At 41.3% G+C, this 22,334-nt stretch overlaps 1 protein-coding gene across 4 annotated transcripts in view; it reads right to left on the reverse strand.

Annotated features, from left to right (window-relative positions):
* VAV3 (vav guanine nucleotide exchange factor 3) overlaps window positions 1-22,334 on the reverse strand; it is a 300,764-nt gene that overhangs the window by 71,565 nt on the left and 206,865 nt on the right. For all 4 annotated transcript variants that reach the window (XM_053693780.1, XM_053693781.1, XM_053693784.1 and 1 more), the window contains exon 19: window positions 4,083-4,105. In XM_053693780.1, the coding sequence (XP_053549755.1) occupies window positions 4,083-4,105 (23 nt within the window). The remainder of the gene's footprint in view (window positions 1-4,082; window positions 4,106-22,334) is intronic.

A 22,334-nucleotide genomic window follows, 5' to 3' on the forward strand; every position in this document is an offset into this window, starting at 1 on the left:
GTGCAGTTACACACTAGTAGTGACAGTAAATAATAACACAAAGCAGTGTAGTTATACACTAGTAGTGACAGTAAATAATAACACAAAGCAGTGCAGTTACACACTAGTAGTGACAGTAAATAATAACACAAAGCAGTGCAGTTACACACTAGTAGTGACAGTATATAATAGCACAAAGCAGTGCAGTTACACACTAGTAGTGACAGTAAATAATAACACAAAGCAGTATACTTACACACTAGTAGTGACAGTAAATAATAACACAAAGCAGTGCAGTTACACACTAGTAGTGACAGTAAATAATAACACAAAGCAGTGCAGTTACACACTAGTAGTGACAGTAAATAATAACATAAAGCAGTGCAGTTACACACTAGTAGTGACAGTAAATAATAACACAAAGCAGTGCAGTTACACACTAGTAGTGACAGTATATAATAGCACAAAGCAGTGCAGTTACACACTAGTAGTGACAGTAAATAATAACACAAAGCAGTGCAGTTACACACTAGTACTGACAGTAAATAATAACACAAAGCAGTGCAGTTACACACTAGTAGTGACAGTAAATAATAACACAAAGCAGTATACTTACACACTAGTAGTGACAGTAAATAATAACACAACGCAGTGCAGTTACACACTAGTAGTGACAGTAAATAATAACACAAAGCAGTGCAGTTACACACTAGTAGTGACAGTAAATAATAACACAAAGCAGTACAGTTACACACTAGTAGTGACAGTAAATAATAACACAACACAGTGCAGTTACACACTAGTAGTGACAGTAAATAATAACACAAAGCAGTGCAGTTACACACTAGTAGTGACAGTAAATAATAACACAAAGCAGTGCAGTTACACACTAGTAGTGAAAGTAAATAATAACACAAAGCAGTGCAGTTACACACTAGCAGTGACAGTAAATAATAACACAAAGCAGTGCAGTTACACACTAGTAGTGACAGTAAATAATAACACAAAGCAGTGCAGTTAGTTACACACTAGTAGTGACAGTAAATAATAACACAAAGCAGTGCCGTTACACACTAGTAGTGACAGTAAATAATAACACAAAGCAGTGCAGTTACACACTAGTAGTGACAGTATATAATAACACAAAGCAGTGCAGTTACACACTAGTAGTGACAGTAAATAATACCACAAAGCAGTGCAGTTACACACTAGTAGTGACAGTAAATAATAACACAAAGCAGTGCAGTTACACACTAGTAGTGACAGTAAATAATAACACAAAGCAGTATACTTACACACTAGTAGTGACAGTAAATAATAACACAAAGCAGTACAGTTACACACTAGTAGTGACAGTAAATAATAACACAACACAGTGCAGTTACATACTAGTAGTGACAGTAAATAATAACACAAAGCAGTGCAGTTACACACTAGTAGTGACAGTAAATAATAACACAAAGCAGTGCAGTTACACACTAGTAGTGACAGTAAATAACACAAAGCAGTGCAGTTACACACTAGTAGTGACAGTAAATAATAACACAAAGCAGTGCAGTTACACACTAGTAGTGACAGTATATAATAACACAAAGCAGTGCAGTTACACACTAGTAGTGACAGTAAATAATAACACAAAGCAGTGCAGTTACACACTAGTAGTGACAGTAAATAATAACACAAAGCAGTGCAGTTACACACAAGTAATGACAGTAAATAATAACACAAAGCAGTGCAGTTACACACTAGTAGTGACAGTAAATAATAACACAAAGCAGTGCAGTTACACACTAGTAGTGACAGTAAATAATAACACAAAGCAGTGCAGTTACACACAAGTAATGACAGTAAATAATAACACAAAGCAGTGCAGTTACACACTAGTAGTGACAGTATATAATAACACAAAGCAGTGCAGTTACACACTAGTAGTGACAGTAAATAATAACACAAAGCAGTGCAGTTACACACTAGTAGTGACAGTAAATAATAACACAAAGCAGTGCAGTTACACACTAGTAGTGACAGTAAATAATAACACAAAGCAGTGCAGTTACACACTAGTAGTGACAGTAAATAATAACACAAAGCAGTGCAGTTACACACTAGTAGTGACAGTAAATAATAACATAAAGCAGTGCAGTTACACACTAGTAGTGACAGTAAATAATAACACAAAGCAGTGCAGTTACACACTAGTAGTGACAGTATATAATAGCACAAAGCAGTGCAGTTACACACTAGTAGTGACAGTAAATAATAACACAAAGCAGTGCAGTTACACACTAGTACTGACAGTAAATAATAACACAAAGCAGTGCAGTTACACACTAGTAGTGACAGTAAATAATAACACAAAGCAGTATACTTACACACTAGTAGTGACAGTAAATAATAACACAACGCAGTGCAGTTACACACTAGTAGTGACAGTAAATAATAACACAAAGCAGTGCAGTTACACACTAGTAGTGACAGTAAATAATAACACAAAGCAGTAAATAATAACACAAAGCAGTGCAGTTACACACTAGTAGTGACAGTAAATAATAACACAAAGCAGTGCAGTTACACACTAGTAGTGAAAGTAAATAATAACACAAAGCAGTGCAGTTACACACTAGTAGTGACAGTAAATAATAACACAAAGCAGTGCAGTTACACACTAGTAGTGACAGTAAATAATAACACAAAGCAGTAAATAATAACACAAAGCAGTGCAGTTACACACTAGTAGTGACAGTAAATAATAACACAAAGCAGTGCAGTTAGTTACACACTAGTAGTGACAGTAAATAATAACACAAAGCAGTGCCGTTACACACTAGTAGTGACAGTAAATAATAACACAAAGCAGTGCAGTTACACACTAGTAGTGACAGTAAATAATACCACAAAGCAGTGCAGTTACACACTAGTAGTGACAGTAAATAATAACACAAAGCAGTGCAGTTACACACTAGTAGTGACAGTAAATAATAACACAAAGCAGTGCAGTTACACACTAGTAGTGACAGTATATAATAGCACAAAGCAGTGCAGTTACACACTAGTAGTGACAGTAAATAATAACACAAAGCAGTATACTTACACACTAGTAGTGACAGTAAATAATAACACAAAGCAGTACAGTTACACACTAGTAGTGACAGTAAATAATAACACAACACAGTGCAGTTACATACTAGTAGTGACAGTAAATAATAACACAAAGCAGTGCAGTTACACACTAGTAGTGACAGTAAATAATAACACAAAGCAGTGCAGTTACACACTAGTAGTGACAGTAAATAACACAAAGCAGTGCAGTTACACACTAGTAGTGACAGTAAATAATAACACAAAGCAGTGCAGTTACACACTAGTAGTGACAGTATATAATAACACAAAGCAGTGCAGTTACACACTAGTAGTGACAGTAAATAATAACACAAAGCAGTGCAGTTACACACTAGTAGTGACAGTAAATAATAACACAAAGCAGTGCAGTTACACACTAGTAGTGACAGTATATAATAACACAAAGCAGTGCAGTTACACACTAGTAGTGACAGTAAATAATAACACAAAGCAGTGCAGTTACACACTAGTAGTGACAGTAAATAATAACACAAAGCAGTGCAGTTACACACAAGTAATGACAGTAAATAATAACACAAAGCAGTGCAGTTACACACTAGTAGTGACAGTAAATAATAACACAAAGCAGTGCAGTTACACACTAGTAGTGACAGTAAATAATAACACAAAGCAGTGCAGTTACACACAAGTAATGACAGTAAATAATAACACAAAGCAGTGCAGTTACACACTAGTAGTGACAGTAAATAATAACACAAAGCAGTGCAGTTACACACTAGTAGTGACAGTAAATAATAAGACAAAGCAGTGCAGTTACACACTAGTAGTGACAGTAAATAATAACACAAAGCAGTGCAGTTACACACTAGTAGTGACAGTAAATAATAAGACAAAGCAGTGCAGTTACACACTAGTAGTGACAGTAAACAATAACACAAAGCAGTGCAGTTACACACTAGTAGTGACACTAAATAATAACACAACACAGTGCAGTTGCACACTAGTAATAACACAAAACTCACCTCATTCTTCAAGTTCCCGGAATCTAAAATAAAAATTAGAAATAAACATTAAACCTGATCCTACCGGACAGACGGCCTAGAGTATCCTGCCCACAGGGTATGAAGCACACTGGCATCAGGAGAGGGTAGGTGTCAGGGTACAGTCTGAACAGTAAATTTGTAAAATAGATGCACACACATAAATATGCATACACAGACATACGCTTAAACACATACACATACATATGCATACACAGACATACGCTTAAACACATACACATAAATATGCATACACAGACATACGCTTAAACACATACACATAAATATGCATACACAGACATATACGCTTAAACACATAAACACTCAGAAACTTGTTTAAACACTTTAGGTCCAGAATAGAGCGGAATGTGCCCTCCTTCTTTGGAACCACAAAAAGGTTGGAATAGTACCCTAGACCCCTTTCTGCTAGGGGTACTGGTACGATAACCCCGAGAGAGGCGAGATCTCTCACACACTCTAGAAAGGCCTCTCTCTTCTCTGGTCTTGAAGACAGGTTTGACAGAAGGAATCTGCCCTCGGACGGATGGGATCTGAACCCTATCCTGTAACCCTGGGAGACCACTTCTAGAACCCAAGGGTCCTGAACGTCCTGCAACTATGCATCTGAGAATAGAGATAATCTGCTCCCTACGTGATCCGGAGACCGGTCGGGGGCCGCCCCTTCATGACGATTTCGTCTCGGCGGGCATCTTGCTCTGCTTAGACTTGTTCCAAGATTGAGCCGGCTTCCAAGATACCTTGGACTAGTCCGCTTTTGTGGTGGGTTACTTGTCCGCACGAAAGAGATGAAAAGTAGATCCTTTAAGTTTAGACAAGATAAAAGACAGATGCGCCACATGGCCCAATATTGATTGTTCCACACAATATGTATAATAAGGCTGTGCTAAATCAAACTCACATTCTTAGAAGCACTCCAAATAGTGCAGTGGAAGCAGTCTGGGATCTATAACAGTCACCCAGCAGACCGACCTCTTGGGTGGAGATGGATAATCTGTAGTATAGAGATACAAAAAGACACAGAGGTGCCTATATGGCCTAGTACAGTTTGGACCCAGAGATCAGTGGTGTATATGTTAAGAAATATACTCACATTTGGTGTAGCATCTCCAGTGATGCAAATCAAGCAGGAAGGGATCAATACAGTCACCCAACAGACTATAACAAGGCAAACAGCAATAGGCAAAGTACCAGGATATCCAGTAGGCCAAAATAAATAATGATCCAAAAAATACACAATGCAGCAAGTGTTTTTGTATAAAAGTAACTAACTTTACTTAAAATAATTAAAAACAAGCGACGCGTTTCTCAGCAACAAGCTGTTTCATCAGGCTTATAAAAAATGACAAAAAAAACACTTGCTATATATAACAAACATTTGTATCAACTTAATTGACCACACATGTTTAGGGAGTGGCTAAAGGCAACTCCTTCATGTTAGAGCCTATCAGCATTCAATATATTAAATGACAAACAATTCAATCCCAACTGACAAATTAATACAGACTCATAATGGTAGAAGTAATATTTCATAATTATTGTCTGATGAATGTTCTATACATATAAAAAGTAAATAAAAAGTATATATCCCCTCCATACATTGTAACGTTTCATTTTAATAAATGTAGATATAATTGATGTTATTTCAGTATATTCTCCCCACTGAGAAGATAAATAGAGGATAAAAATGCTCTCAAACCAATCGTACTCTCTAAACTTACTTGGTTTTATTCTTTTAAAGAATGGACAAAGTATTGTGAACCATGGCGTATATCCAGTCATATTAGCGTTCTCTAATTGCAATTGCGCATGCGTGTAGTATAATCTGTCAATCATTACGCTACGTATTGTCTTAGTGTGAAATGTCAGATCAGTCAGACAACATAGTAATCCAAGATAAATATAAATATAAATACATCTAAAACCGTGGCATCTCTATTCAGTACTATATGGCCTGAACCCAGAAGTGGTCAAGCCTTCAAGGCCTTGAAAATTGCCCATAGTTCCAAAATATTGATCGGGAGGGAGGACTCCTCCTGAGTTCACAACCGCTGTGCCTTCCTGGCACCCTAAACCGCTCCCCATCCGGATAGTCACAATCTCCCAGGATGGTCTTAAGAAGCATGTCCCTCGGGACAGATGATCTGGACAGAGCCACCAAGAGAGCGATTCTCTCGACTGGCTGTCTTATACAATCTGTTGAGACAGATCTGAATGATCGCCATTCCACTGCCTCAGCATGCACAGTTGTAAAGGTCTGAGATGGAACCTGGCAAAAGGAATGATGTCCATGCAGGACACCATGAGACCAATCACCTGCATACGCTGAGCCACAGAGGGACTCAAGGAGGTCCGGAGGGCAAGACATTCCGAAGTTAGCTTGCAACGTCTCTGGTCTGTTAGAAATATCCTCATGGATATGGACTCTATTATAGTACCCAGAAATTCCCCCCTGGTACTTGGGATAAGAGAACTCTTTTCAAGTTTATCTTCGATCCATGTGATCGAAGAAGACTGAGAAGGGACTCCGAGAATTCTTCCACAAGAGGAAACGATGGTGCTTGCAATAGAATATCATCCAAGTATGGCTACTGCAATACCCAATGGCTAGAAGAGCCCCCAGAACCTTTGTAAAGATTCTTGGAGCAGTAGCTAGGACAAACGGAAGGGCAGGAAGTGCTGGTCTAGGAATGCAAACCTCAGGAACTGAAAGTGTTCCCTTTGGTTTGGAACATTATGGTAAGTGTCCTTCAGATCTATAGTGGTCATAAACTGGCCTTCCTGAATTAAAGGAAGGATGGACCTTATCGTCTCCATCTTGAAGGAAGGGACACTGAGAAATTTGTTTAAGCACTTTAGGTCCAGAATTAGGCGGAACATTCCCTCCTTCTTTTGGACCATGAAAAGGTTTGAATAAAACCCTAAAATTCTTTCTTTGATAGGCACCGGGACAACAACTCCTAAGGAAGATAGATCCCGAACGCACCCTAGAAAGGAATCCCTCTTTCCTGGTCTGGTAAACAGATTTGAGATGAAATTTGAAGCCTATTTTGTATCCCTGAGATACCACCTCAAGGACCCACGGATCCTGTACGTCCTTGAACCAGGTGTCTGAAAAAAGTGACTGCCCCTACACAATCCGATCCCGGATCGGGGACCGCACCGTTGTGCTGTTTTGTTTTCGTCAGGCTTCTTATTTACATTATACTTTTTAAGTAGACGAGGGGCAAAAGGAAGAACCAATTCTTTCCCATCCATTCTTAATAATGTTCACTATCTTAACCGGCACAGGAAAAGTCAAAGGAACATTCCTGTCTTTGTAAACCCAGTCTAATTTAGGTATCATAGGTTCTTCAGGCAGCACGGCCTCTGGAACCTCTAACGTAGACAGAATCTCCTTTAATAAAAAACACAAGTGCTCAATTTTAAATCTAGAGGACGGTTCCTATGAAGCAGGAGGCTTAGATGCTAAGGACTCAGACCCAGAAAGTTCACCCTCTGAAGTTACAGAGGTTAACTCATCATCGGATAACTGGGACACCCAGAAGCAGAACTTTTTTTCACTTTCTGCGATGAGATTTTTTTTAGTTAAAAATTTTCTGCAGGTCATTTTGAAATAGAAATCACTTCACCATGGTCTCTTCATGCATACCCCCCTGCATATCAATATCACCCTGGTCTCTTCATGCATACCCCCCTGCATATCAATATACCCTGGTCTACTCTCTTCATGCATACAACCCTTGCTTATCAATATCACCATGGTCTCTTCATGCATACCCCCCCCTGCATATCAATATCACCCTGGGCCTGGTCTACTCTCTTCATGCATACCACTCTTGCTTATCAATATCACCATGGTCTCTTCATGCATACCCCCCCCCCCGCATATCAATATCACCCTGGTCTACTCTCTTCATGCATACCCCCTTTGTATTCAATATCATCATGGTCTCTTCGTGCATACCCCCCCTTCATATCAATATCACCCTGGTCTCTTCATGCATACCCCCTGCAATATATTATATAAACATACTTTCATTGCACATATACGCCACCATACTGATTTTATTATGATTACTATGTGGCTATATATATATATATATATATACACACACACATACACACACACCCACGTATATGTAAGTATGTATGTATGTATATATATATATATATATATATATCCTCACACATGTATACACATATATATATATACATATTAACACATTTATTAAAAAAAACTAAATCTGGCTCCTAGAATCATTTTTTTAAAGGGCCAGTGTACACTAAAATCATGGATCATATACCAGTAATAAATTCCCTAATTAACTAAATGAGAAATGTATAGGAATTTTGAAAAACAATGCTTTTAGTACATTTTACTTTTTTATTTCCTGCTCCTGAAATATTCTGGATGGTGCTGGCATTCCCCAAGAAAAAGGCTGAGCTGTGCTTGAGGCTAGCACGCCCACCCCACCCTCCAATCATAAGCCATATGCAAATCCACATTGCACTCCAGCAAAACATAGATAGTTATTAGAAAAGACAACAATAGGTCCAAACAGTGCAACCTTTATTAACTCATACAGCATGTATACTTGAATCAGACCAAGTATTTTACTGCATATGTATGTAACCCCAGTCCATCCTCCATTCCATTTAAACAGCAGTATATCGGTGCCAGACAGAACACTGTGTGTGGAGCAGCTCCATATAAAGAAGACCGGCAATGCGTGTTCTACGCAGCAGCTGCCTATGACACAAACTCAGAGTAGATGAAGAATATATTGTAGGCTCCTTGACACGCTACATTGTAGCAACGTTCAGTTGCGATGTTTTCCCTCAATTTGAATTATTTGCCTGCCCACACAAATTTCCTGTGGATCGCTAGCCGGACCTGAAGCAACCCTACTTGTTTCACTAGATGAAGAACCTGCTTCACAATCCGTGGGCTTCTTGCACAGACCTGCCCCTGCATCAGTGCACAGCAATGGGATACCAGTTCAGAGATTGTTATGCTGTACAGTACCTGGTCTACGGTATATAATATCTTGTGAGTCACCATGTTGTGCACTGATGCAGGGGCAGGTCTGTGCAAGAAGCCCACGGAATGTGAAGCAGGGTCTTCATCTAGTGAAACAAGTAGGGTTGCTTCAGGTCCGGCTAGCGATCCACAGGAAATTTGAGTGGGCAGGCAAAAAATTCAAATTGAGGGAAAACATCGCAACTGAACGTTGCTACAATGTAGCGTGTCAAGGAGCCTACGATATATTCTTCATCTACTCTGAGTTTGTGTCATAGGCAGCTGCTGCGTAGAACACGCATTGCCGGTCTTCTTTATATGGAGCTGCTCCACACACAGTGTTCTGTCTGGCACCGATATACTGCTGTTTAAATGGAATGGAGGATGGACATATGGAGTCTTCATCTAGTGAAACAAGTGAAGTTGCTTCAGGTCCTGCTAGCGATTGTGGCAGGCAAATAATCCAAATTGAGGCATGAAGGTGCTCAGACAGAAAAGGGAGTGGGAAGTCAGGGTTGAGGATCGTCTCTTAGCAAGCAGCATGGGTTGGGAGAGCAATATGAAAAACTGCATATTTATTATTAAAAAAAATATATACACACACTTCCAATAAGTTTACCAATTCACTTACAACTTTAGCACACAGAAAACTTGGATGTATAATGTCTGGCCCTGACTTACCAATTCTGCAATCTTTTACCCTCCGCATTTGAGTTCAGGAAGAGAGAAGAAATTGAAAACAGAGCAACGTAGTAAATATTTAGACCGAGATAGAACGGGACAGTGACACTTGCAGGTAAAAATTTAAAGTGCAGGCAATTTTTTTTTTTTACTGTCACGTCCGGTCTTTCTGCAGACACACTCCAGATTCTGCGATGAGATCGCACATCGCACAGTGTTCTGCCTTGGGGCTGGGACATAATAGCTAAATCGGATAAACATTTAGATGACTCCGGGTCAGGTGAGCTATGTTTCACCTTTCTCTTGCATTTGTTAGAGCGAGGTAATGCACTGAGGGCCGCAGACACCACCACTTGTAACTGTGCAGCAAAGTCCACAGCAAGAAGGCCCCCTCCGGATGGAGGATTAGATGTGCAACAGGAAACTGCATGTGGAGTGGATAATGTAGCAAGGGTAGTAATCTCATGGGACGCCGAGTCCTGAGAGGAAAACAGCAAAGAGGGATTATGAGCATTAGAAGGCTTGTCTCCCTTCTTAGACTTTATAACAATGTTAAGGCATGTGGAACATAATTGAGTAGGCGGGAAAACCACGGCCTCCTTACAATATTAACAGGTATGATTTAGTACAGAAGGAGTACCTTCTAACATGTCAGAGTCCTCCATAGCTCAGGTTATACCCACAGAAGGACACAAATAAAAACGTTTTTTATTATAGAAAACTGCACCATTACACTCCCAATGGCTGGGGCACTTACCACCTCCTAGACCCAGACAGTTAACAGAGGAAATGCTCTCCTCAGGTTCAAGTCTTAGCCAGAATGGAGGAAATGAACATAGACCACACCCAGTCACATGGAGTGCAAGACAGTACTTCCCTTGTTATCACAAGTACAGCAAGTAATAGGAGCTGTGCAACACTTTCAAAAAGTGAAACCAGTTTGTTCCAGCCAAAAACACAAAGTCTATCAGCCCAGGAAAAAAATCACACAAAGCAGCATGTACATAATTAATACACTGATTAATTAACCCAAATTGTTCAATAAACCCCCTTCAGAGGATATTAACCCTAGATCCTATCAAGGTTAAAAAAGGGCCACACTGTGACCCTGTTATAGCGTTTTATGTGCAAAATTTGAAACAATCTTACCTCCAAGATCCATGCTGTGGAACAGAACACAGCCTCTCAAGTGTGACAGTCTTATAGCAGCGCTCCTGACATGGACTTGAGTGAGAGAAAGGAGGCAGTGAAACTCGTCAACACTCATTGCTTAGGAGCTGTTTGCAGTAGTATGGATGGTTTCGCAGAAAAACTTTCCCTGCATCTCCAGACTCTAACTTTCATCAATACTCTCACTGAGAAGTTGACATGACTACTTAAAACTTAAGTACTATCTCGAAGGGCAGAAACCCTTTTTCAGGACTCTCCAAATATTCTGACACTTCTCTGCCACCTCCTAACGTGACGATAGGCAAAGAATGACTGGGGTAATGAGGAAGTGGGAGGGATATTTAAGCCTTTGGCTGGGGTGTCTTTGCCTCCTCCTGGTGGCCACGTGTTGCATTTTCCAAAAGTAAGGAATGAAGCCATGGACTCTCCCTATCTTAGGAAGGAAAACACACATACGCACACTTTACACACACATACGAACACGCACTATGCATATACACACTATACACACTAATACGAACACCATATACACACGCATACAAACACTATACACACACACATACAAACACTATACACACACTATACAAACACTATACACACACACATACAAACACACACTATGCATATGCACACTATACACACTAATACGAACACTATATACACACTTTACACATGCATACAAACACTTTACACACACATACGAACACTATACACACACATACGAACACTATTCACACACACACATGCGCACACTATACACACACGAACACTATACACACACAATACTCATGCATATGCCTATATAACTATAGACACACATGTGCACACTATACACACACACATACAAACACTCATACACACAAGAGCTGTAAGTAAAGGAGTAAAATATTTTCACAAAAAGAAAATTTATGCTTACCTAATAAAATGTATTTCTTTTTTGACACGATGAGTCCACGGATCATCTTAATTACTAATGGGATATTCACCTCCTGGTCAGCAGGAAGAGGCAAAGAGCACCACAGCAGAGCTGTTAAATAGCTCCTCCCTTCCCTCCCACTCCAGTCATTCGACTGAAGTTAGGAAGAGAAAGGAAAAGCCAAGGTGCAGATGTGTCTAAAGTTTACCATAACCCACAACCTGTCTAAAAGAACAGGGCGGGCCGTGGACTCATCGTGTCAAAAAAGAAATAAATTTATCAGGTAAGTATAAATTTTCTTTTCTTTTTTAAGACACGATGAGTCCACGGATCATCTTAATTACTAATGGGATTCAATACCCAAGCTAGAGTACACAGATGATACAGGAGGGACAAGACAGGGAACCAAAACAGAAGGCACCAATGCTTGAAGAACCTTTCTCCCAAAAGCGGCCTCAGCCGAGGCAAAAATGTCAAATTTGTAGAACTTTGAAAAAGTGTGAAAAGAGGACCAAGTTGCAGCCTTGCAAATCTGTTCCACAGAAGCTTCATTTTTGAACGCCCATGAGGAAGCAACAGCCCTCGTGGAATGAGCTGTAACTCTCTCGGGAGGCTGCTGTCCAGCAGTCTCATATGCAAAACGTATGATACTCTTCAGCCAAAAAGAAAGAGAAGTAGCCGTAGCTTTCTGTCCCTTGCGTTTTCCTGAAAAAAACACAAACAAAGAAGAAGACTGACGAAAGTCCTTAGTCGCCTGCAGGTAAAACTTTAAAGCACGGACCACGTCCAAATTGTGCAGAAGTCTTTCCTTCTGAGAAGAAGGATTAGGAAACAAGGAAGGAACAACAATCTTCTGATTAATGTTCCGATCAGAAACAACCTTAGGAAGAAATCCTAATTTAGTACGTAAAACTACCTTATCTGAATGGAAAATAAGATAAGGCGACTCATACTGTAATGCCGAGAGCTCTGACACTCTCCGAGCAGAAGAAATAGCAACAAGAAATAAAACTTTCCAAGATAACAACTTAATATCTAAGGAATGCATAGGCTCAAACGGAGCCCCTTGGAGAACTTTCAGAACTAAATTAAGACTCCATGGAGGAGTAACTGGTTTGAACACAGGCCTGATCCTGACCAAGGCCTGACAAAAAGATTGAACATCTGGGACATCCGCCAGACGTTTGTGTAACAAAATAGATAAGGCAGAGATTTGACCCTTTAGAGAGCTCGTCGATAAACCCTTCTCCAAACCCTCTTGGAGAAAAGACAAAATTCTAGAAATCCTAACTCTACTCCATGAGTAGCCCTTGGATTCACACCATTAGAGATAATTACACCAAATCTTATGGTAAATCCTTCTAGTTACAGGCTTACGAGTCTGAATCATGTTCTCTATGACCGAATCAGAAAATCCCTGCTTGGATAAAATTAAGCGTTCAATCTCCAAGCAGTCAGCTTCATAGAAACTAGATTTGGGTGAAGAAAGGGCCCCTGAATCAGAAGGTCCTTCCTCAACGAGAGTCTCCAAGGAGGCAGAGATGCCATCCCCACCAGATCCACATACCAAATCCTGCGAGGCCAGGCCGGTGCTATGAAGAACACCGAAGCCCTCTCCTGTTTGATTCGAGCAATTACCCGAGGAAGAAGAGCAAATGGAGGAAATAGGTATGCTAGACTGAAGGTCCAAGGGACCGCTAGAGCATCTATCAGTTCCGCCTGGGGGGCCCTGGACCTCGACCCGTATCTTGGTAGCTTGGCATTCTGTCGAGACGCCATGAGATCCAATTCCGGCTGACCCCACTTGAGAATCAGATTGGAGAACACTTCCGGATGGAGTTCCCACTCCCCTGGATGAAAGGTCTGCCTGCTCAGAAAATACACCTCCCAGTTGTCCACCCCTGGGATATGGATCGCAGATAGACAACAAGAGTGGGCCTCCGCCCACTGGATTATTTTGGTTACCTCTGTCATCGCTAAGGAACTCCTCGTTCCTCCCTGATGGTTGATGTAAGCCACTGAAGCTATGTTGTCCGACTGGAACCTGATAAACTGTAGGGAGGCTAGCTGGGGCCAGGCCAGAAGAGCATTGAAGATTGCTCTCAGTTCTAGAATGTTTATAGGAAAAACAGACTCTGACTGAGTCCAAACTCCCTGAGCCTTTAGGGAGCCCCAGACTGCTCCCCACCTTAGAAGGCTGGCGTCTGTTGTCACAATCACCCAAGATGGTCTGCAAAAGCAGGTTCCCTGGGAGAGATGATCCAGAGACAACCACCATTGAAGATAGTTCCTTGTCTCCTGCTCCAGAGTTATTCGAGGAGAAAAGTCTGCATAATTTCCTTTCCATTGTCTGAGCATGCTTAACTGCAGAGGTCTGAGATGGAAGCGAGCAAATGGGATGATATCTATTGCCGCCACCATCAGTCCGATTAACTCCATGCACTGCGCCACTGACGGCCAAGGAGTGGACTGAAGGACTAGACAAGTATCGATAATCTTTGATTTCCTGACTTCTGTCAGAAAAATCTTCATAGACAGGGAGTCTATTATAGTTCCCAAGAAGGTGACTCTTGTGTCTGGAACTAGGGAACTCTTTTCCAAATTTACCTTCCACCCTTGAGTTCTCACGAAAGATAACACTATGTCAGTGTGGGCTCTTGCTTGTTGAAAAGATGGTGCCAGATAAGGTGCCACTGCAATGCCCTGTGATCGAAGTACCGCCAACAGAGACCCCAGAACCTTTGTAAAAATTCTGGGAGCAGTGGCCAGTCCGAAAGGAAGAGCTACGAACTGGAAGTGTTTGTCCTGTAAGGCAAACCTTAGGAACTTGTGATGATTCCTGTGAATAGGAACATGTAGGTATGCATCCTTTAAATCCACAGTTGTCATAAATTGACCCTCCTGGATTAAGGGAAGAATGGAACGAATAGTTTCCATCTTGAAGGACGGAACCCTTAGAAATTTGTTTAGACTCTTGAGATCTAACATAGGTCTGAAGGTTCCCTCCTTTTTGGGAACCACAAACAGATTGGAATAAAAACCCTGACCCTGTTCCAGTACTGGAACAGGAACAATCACTCCCAGGGTGGAGAGGTCTCTTACGCAATGTAAGAACACCTCTCTTTTTGTCTGGTTTGCAGACAATCTTGAAAGAAGAAACTTGCCTCTGGGAGGAAAGCTTTTGAACTCTAGCTTGTATCCCTAGGGCACAATTTCTATTGCCCAGGGATCCTGAACACCTGAGCAAAGAAGGAAAGTCTGCCCCCAACAAGATCCGGTCCCGGATCGGGGGCATGCCCTTCATGCTGTCTGGGATTCAATGGCAGGCTTCTTGGATTGCTTTCCCTTAGTCCAAGACTGGTTAGGTCTCCATGAAGGTTTGGATAGTTCCTGCTTAAAGGAGGAAGATGAAGAATTTCCTTTGAAATTTCAAAAGGAACGACAATTGCTCTGTCGTCCTTTCTGCTTGTTTCTCTTATCTTGAGGGAGAAGAGGACCCTTACCTCCCGTAATATCAGAAATAATTTCTGATAGACCAGGTCCAAATAAGGTCTTGCCCTTGTAGGGAATAGCCAGAAGCTTAGATTTAGAGGAAACCTCCGCAGACCAAGGCTTTAACCATAAGGCTCTGCGGGCTAGAATAGAGAAACCCGAAATCTTGGCTCCCAGCTTAAAAATTTGAAGGGAAGCATCCGTAATAAAGGCATTAGCTAACTTCAGAGCCTTTATCCTGTCTTGGATCTCCTCCAAGGAAGTCTCAGTCCTGAGAGACTCAGACAGTTCATCAAACCAATAACCCGCCGCACTAGTGATGGTAGCAATGCACGCAGCTGGCTGCCATTGCAGACCCTGGTGAACATAAATCTTCTTAAGTAGACCCTCTAACTTCTTGTCTATAGGATCTTTGAAAGCACAACTATCCTCTATGGGAATAGTAGTTCTCTTGGCTAGGGTGGAAACGGCCCGTTCCACCTTAGGAACTGTTTGCCAAGCCTCCTTGAAAGAGTCAGCTATGGGAAACATCTTAAAAATAGGAGAGGGAGAAAAGGGTATACCTGGTCTCTCCCACTCCTTAGTAATGATCTCCTAAGCTGGCTTTGGGACTGGAAAAACATCTGAGTAAGAAGGAACCTCAAAATATCTGTCCAATTTACTAGACTTCATAGGGACAACCACTACCGTGGAGTCACAGTCGTCCAAAGTAACCAAAACCTCCCTGAGCAACAGGCAGAGGTGTTCTAGTTTAAACCTAAAAGTTACCACCTCCGAGTCCGTCAAAGGCAATACACTTTCTGAATCTGAGATTTCACCCTCAATTTCTACAGCGGTACCCTCCTCTTCGTGACCCTGGGAGGGTACCTCCGAAATTGCAACAATTGCATCAGAACTTACTGAATGTCTGGTTTTTCTCTTACGTTTGCCCTGCAACATTGGGAAAGCAGACAATGCATCAGAAATTGTAGAAGACATGAGAGAAGTGTCTTTTAAAGTAACTCCAGCGGGCGCTAGAGCAGAAGTGCAGGGCATCGCTTGTGTGGGCGGTAAAATTTGGAACGCTTGGGGAGAAAGCTGCGGCATACTTTGACCCTCGTCATTAGACTCTTGGGGGCCTATCTATCAAGCTCTGAATGGAGCTTGATGCCCCGTGTTTCTTGATGCCCCGTGTTTCCTGCAGGCTCACCAGAAACAGCAGTTATGAAGCAGCGGTCACAAAGACCGCTGCTCCATAACCTGTCCGCCTGCTCTGCGCAGGCGGACAGACATCACCAGAAATCAACCCGATCAAGTACGATCGGGTTGATTGACACCCCCTGCTGGCGGCCCATTGGCCGCGAGTCTGCAGGGGGCTGTGTTGCACCAGCAGCTCTTGTGAGCTGCTGGTGCAATGCTGAATACGGAGAGCGTATTGCTCTCCGTATTCAGCGAGGTCTGGCGGACCTGATCCACACTGTCGGTGTAGAGGCCTTGGACAGCATCCGCTTTTGAAAAGTTTTGCTCAGAAAAAATCTTTTCCCTATAATTTAGAGTCCTCTCAATACATGAGGGACAGAAAGGGATTGGTGGTTCCACATTAGCTTCAAAACACAAGGAGCAAGTAACATTTTGTAAGGCCCCTTGGTCCATACTTGTTCACAATTGACTCAATATTCAATAAATAAAAATCTTTTATTTGATAAAAAAATTTAAATTCAAAAAACGTTACTGTCTCTTTAACCCCTTAATGACCGGACCATTTTTCAATTTTCTTACCCTTAATGACAATGGCTATTTTTACATTTCTGCAGTGTTTGTGTTTAGCTGTAATTTCCCTCTTACTCATTTACTGTACCCACACATATTATATACCGTTTTTCTCGCCATTAAATGGACTTTCTAAGGATACCATTATTTTCATCATATCTTATAATTTCCTATAAAAAAAATATAAAATATGAGGAAAAAATTGAAAAAAACACACTTTTTCTAACTTTGACCCCCAAAATCTGTTACACATCTACAATCACCAAAAAACACCTATGCTAAATAGTTTCTAAATTTTGTCCTGAGTTTAGAAATACCCAATGTTTACATGTTCTTTACTTTTTTTGCAAGTTATAGGGCCATAAATACAAGTAGCACTTTGCTATTTCCAAACAACTTTTTTTCAAAATTAGCGCTAGTTACATTGGAACCCTGATATCTGTCAGGAATACCTGAATATCCCTTGACATGTATATATTTTTTTTTAGAAGACAACCCAAAGTATTGATCTAGGCCCATTTTGGTATATTTCATGCCACCATTTCACCGCCAAATGTCATCAAATAAAAAAAAAAAGTTCACTTTTTCACAAATTTTGTCACAAACTTTAGGTTTCCCACTGAAATTATTTACAAACAGCTTCTGCAATTAAGGCACAAATGGTTGTAAATGCTTCTTTGGGATCCCCTTTGTTCAGAAATAGCAGACTTATATGGCTTTGGGGTTGCTTTTTGGTAAGTAGAAGGCCGCTAAATGCTGCTGCGCACCACACGTAAATTATGCCCAGCAGTTAAGGGGTTAAATTAGGTAGCTTGTAGGGAGCTTGCAGGGTTAATTTTAGCTTTAGGGTAGAGATCAGCCTCCCACCTGACACATCCCACCCCCTGATCCCTCCCAAACAGTTCTCTTCCCTCCCCCACCCCACAATTGTCCCCGCCATCTTAAGTACTGGCAGAAAGTCTGCCAGTACTAAATAAAAGGAGTTTTTCTTTTTTTTAATAAAAAAAAATAAAATGTTTTAGCTGTGATGGACTCCTGCCTTAGCCCCAACCTCCATGATCCCCCCCCCCCCCCCCCCAGCTCTCTAACCCTCTCCCCTACCTAATTGCCGCCATCTTGGGTACTGGCAGCTGTCTGCCAGTACCCAATTTGCCCCCCAAAAAAGTGTTTTTTTTATCTTTTATTGATAGTTTAAATTTTTCTGTAGTGTAGCAGCCCCCCACAATACCCCAACCCCCTCCCCCTCCCAGATCCTCATATATTTACTTTTTCCCCCCTCTTCCCACTCATTGGTGTCAGTGTGGGTAGCTAATCGCGCGCGCGCATGCGCGCACCCGCACGCTCCCGGCACCCGGCGTGCACATTGCACTTACAGGAGCCGGATGCCGGGTAGCGATGGGCCGCCCACCCGCCTCCCTGTTGCGCTCCCACCCACCAACGAACCGGCACCATCGCTACCGGTGCAGAGAGGGCCACAGAGTGGCTCTCTCTGCATCGGAGTCTTCTGAAAGGGTATTGCAGGATGCCTCCATATGGAGGCATCACTGCAATACCCTGAGAGCTGCTGGAAGCGATTGCGATCGCTTCCAGCACTCTCTTAGACAACTGACGTACCAGGTACGTCTATTGTCATTAACTGTAAGTTAATGCATGACGTACCTGGTACGTCAGTTGTCATTAAGGGGTTAAATTCAAAGTGACAACTTTTTTACTTTAAGGCTTGCAATGTTACACTACCAATATAAGACCAAAAAAAACCTCTGCACCACAGCTACTGTGCTGAGGTGCTCCTACCTGACGTGCAAACGGGTGGCCGAGTGTCCGCTCAGCACTGCAGAAGCAAATCTTCAATCTGTTGCGCTGCATTAGCAATTTTCAATCCGGAGCGCTACAGAAGAAATTCTCCAACCGGTGCTAGAAACGCATGCTCTGCACGGACCATGCGTTTCTAGACAGCACCTCAGAAAATATGTTGCAAATGTCTCCCTGACCGAGGCTCAAGTGAATTGGCGCGAACTCAGAAGACCCGCCCATCGTGGGCGTACTACATCTCTTGCAACAGCTCTGTTCCGTTATAGTCAATATACCCTATTTGTGAGCAAACAATAACTAAATCAAGTGTGAACCACCAGAGCAATATCCCCAGCCCCAGTGCCTGCACCTAAATGCTGTCCCAATACCTCTCCAGACTAGGAGAGTTATTTGTGTCCCAAACATAAGTGCCTCTTCTATCCCTGTGCACTTAGTAACGTTAATGGTGTGCTTACTCCTTTCTGGGTCCCCCCAGAAAATATATAAAGTAGCACTTACCTTTACTTCTGCCAGACAGCTACGCAGCTCACAGGCTAAGGAGGTCCTCTCCCTCCCATTGACCTGTGGAGAAAAAAGAATGCTGAGTAATCTTCTCCTCAGACTAAGGCATACAGGGCAGCAAGAATACATGGGAGGTGCAGTGAGAATTATGTCCCACAAGTTCCCATTGCTCTAAAGCCACCAAAGCTCTACTGAAGAGACTGATATGGACTACGGCTACACCCCAGAACAAAGCAGCACAATCTTGCACTACTTTAAAAATAATAAACTTTTGACTGAAGAATCTTTTCTAACACCTCACTTTACCACTTCCTATCACTAACGTAGGCAAAGAGAATGACTGGGAGGGAAGGGAGGAGCTATTTAACAGCTCTAACCAAACAAACAAATGAAGAGATGATACCAAAATTATTTTAAATGATACAAAGTGCTAGCTACCTGGTAAGTAGAATTATACAGTAATATGAAAGAGAAAGAAAGAATTGCACCAAAATAAGATGCAAAACACTATATAATAAATGAAATACTATAATAGGTCAAAAAATATGTGCAATTTATTAATAACAAATTTCTGTATAAAACACCGCCAAAAAATAAATGCTTCTGTAATTTTCAAATGAGAAATACAACAGCAAAAAACAAAAACATACCAACACCCCCGCATAAACACACAAGGGACAAACAGACAATTTACATGGGCCCTACTTGCAACTCTGAACTAGACCTAAGCCGGCAAATAAAAGTGCATAGCAAAAAACTTCATCCTAGTGCTGATGAAATGGAAAGTGACATGACAGCAAGCCAATGCAATGGATGGGTGACTGATGATGATGGCAGGAACAATAAATATAAACTGTTCATTAATGTGGATAATAGATGAGTAGATGAATTAGATGGTTAGTGATGAGGATGACCATACATCAAATGACTTAGGTAAAGTTGCAGGTGTATAATACAAAAGCAGAACAGTTACCAGTATATCAAAAGCATGTGGGTTGAGAGGTGTGGCGGATGTTTTTCAAATAAAAGTTCAAATGAAAGTTCCAGTTGGGGGCGAGTATATAGCAAATAGATAGAGCACATGAAAGGCAATAAAACAATACTCAAAGCCCCTGATGTAGATCAATCATGCGATCCTCCAGATCATACTTACGACCGCACCACACCAACAACCACCAATTCTCTGACCGGCAGAGGTAACGAGTCAATCGTGCTGGAATATGTTGTTCTGCATACCAGTAATAGGGGTATCCCACGGCAAAACACGCTGCTCACCGACGTGTCCTATTGCGCGTTTCACTCCCGATCTGCAGCAGGGAGCTTCTTCCGGGTTGTGACGTTTCAAAGCAACACCTCAAAATTGGTTAGTAAGTCATTCACAAAGTATAGTAGAATGTTCTCCTTGTGGTCATTGTGCGGCTTGTTCTTTTGTGAAAAGAACAAAAAACTTTGAAACCAGTCCACAGAGAAAATATCAGATTAGATCTTTCATCAATTGCTCTAGTACGGGCATTATCTATCTTCTATCTTGCACTTGTCCCTGCTTCTATGTAGGTAAAACTTATAGGGAATTCAGAACAAGAATTTATGAACATCGTGATGATATCAAAAATGTAGATGTAGATAGCCCAATTGCAAGACATTTTGCTAAATACCATGACTCCAAACTGGATGGTTTGGAGTTTATAGGAATTGAAAAGGTGAACCCACATAGAAGAGGAGGGGATATTGATACTATCCTCCTCCAAAAGGAGGCACGGTGGATTTACCATCTAAAAACCCTGTCCCCTATTGGACTAAACGAAAAACTGGAATTTGTATCCTTTCTCCCTAAAAAATAGACCAACTTGGTTAATGTACCAATAAATTAGTTCTCTATTTGAGTAAATGTAATCCTTTATACCCACACTCTGATGTGGTCTGTGCACCAGTCTTGTCTTCCTCCTAGCTCTCAGGGACTTGATGCCACCCTGTGTGGCCGGCCCAGCTCCCCACACACGACTATGTAGTGGGGGTACAAACCTAATATATTAATTAAATCTGATTAAAATAAACTAATTGATTATTTAAAATATTATTTGGTATATGTGTAACTAATATTTATCTTTCACTTATTATTATCTAGCGTATCAACTAATCACTGCACGCAATGTTGAAATCAATATTGTTTATTAGTATAGTTAATTATTGCTAATAGATTTGTATAATATAATTTTTATTTATTTTTGTTTATTTTATTATTCTTAGTTTATAATTATTTGTCCTTGTGTCTTTGTTTGTCTGTTTTGTATGTATTGGTAGTAGTTTACTCTGTTATCTCAATGCTATGCCTTTTTAATACATCTATGGCGATTCCCTTTTAAGATTTGTGAATTGTGGAATTACAAGGTGGCCGCTTTAAGGCATAGTCATGCACGCATTGGATTAATAGTTTGTCTACCAATAAAAAGAGACGCTATGACGTGAAACGTCACAACCCGGAAGAAGCTCCCTGCTGCAGATCGGGAGTGAAACGCGCAATAGGACGCGTCGGTGAACAGCGTGTTTTGCCGTGGGATACCCCTATTACTGGTATGCAGAACAACATATTCCAGCACGATTGACTCGTTACCTCTGCCGGTCAGAGAATTGGTGATTGTTGGTGTGGTGCGGTCGTAAGTATGATCTGGAGGATCGCATGAGTGATCTACATCAGGGGCTTTGAGTATTGTTTTATTGCCTTTCATGTGCTCTATCTATTTGCTATATACTCGCCCCCAACTGGAACTTTCATTTGAACTTTTATTTGAAAAACGTCCGCCACACCTCTCCACCCACATGCTTTTGATATACTGGTAACTGTTCTGCTTTTGTATTATACACCTGCAACTTC

This window comes from Bombina bombina, chromosome 10, assembly GCF_027579735.1.
Source record: "Bombina bombina isolate aBomBom1 chromosome 10, aBomBom1.pri, whole genome shotgun sequence".
Taxonomy (NCBI): Eukaryota; Metazoa; Chordata; class Amphibia; order Anura; family Bombinatoridae; genus Bombina; species Bombina bombina.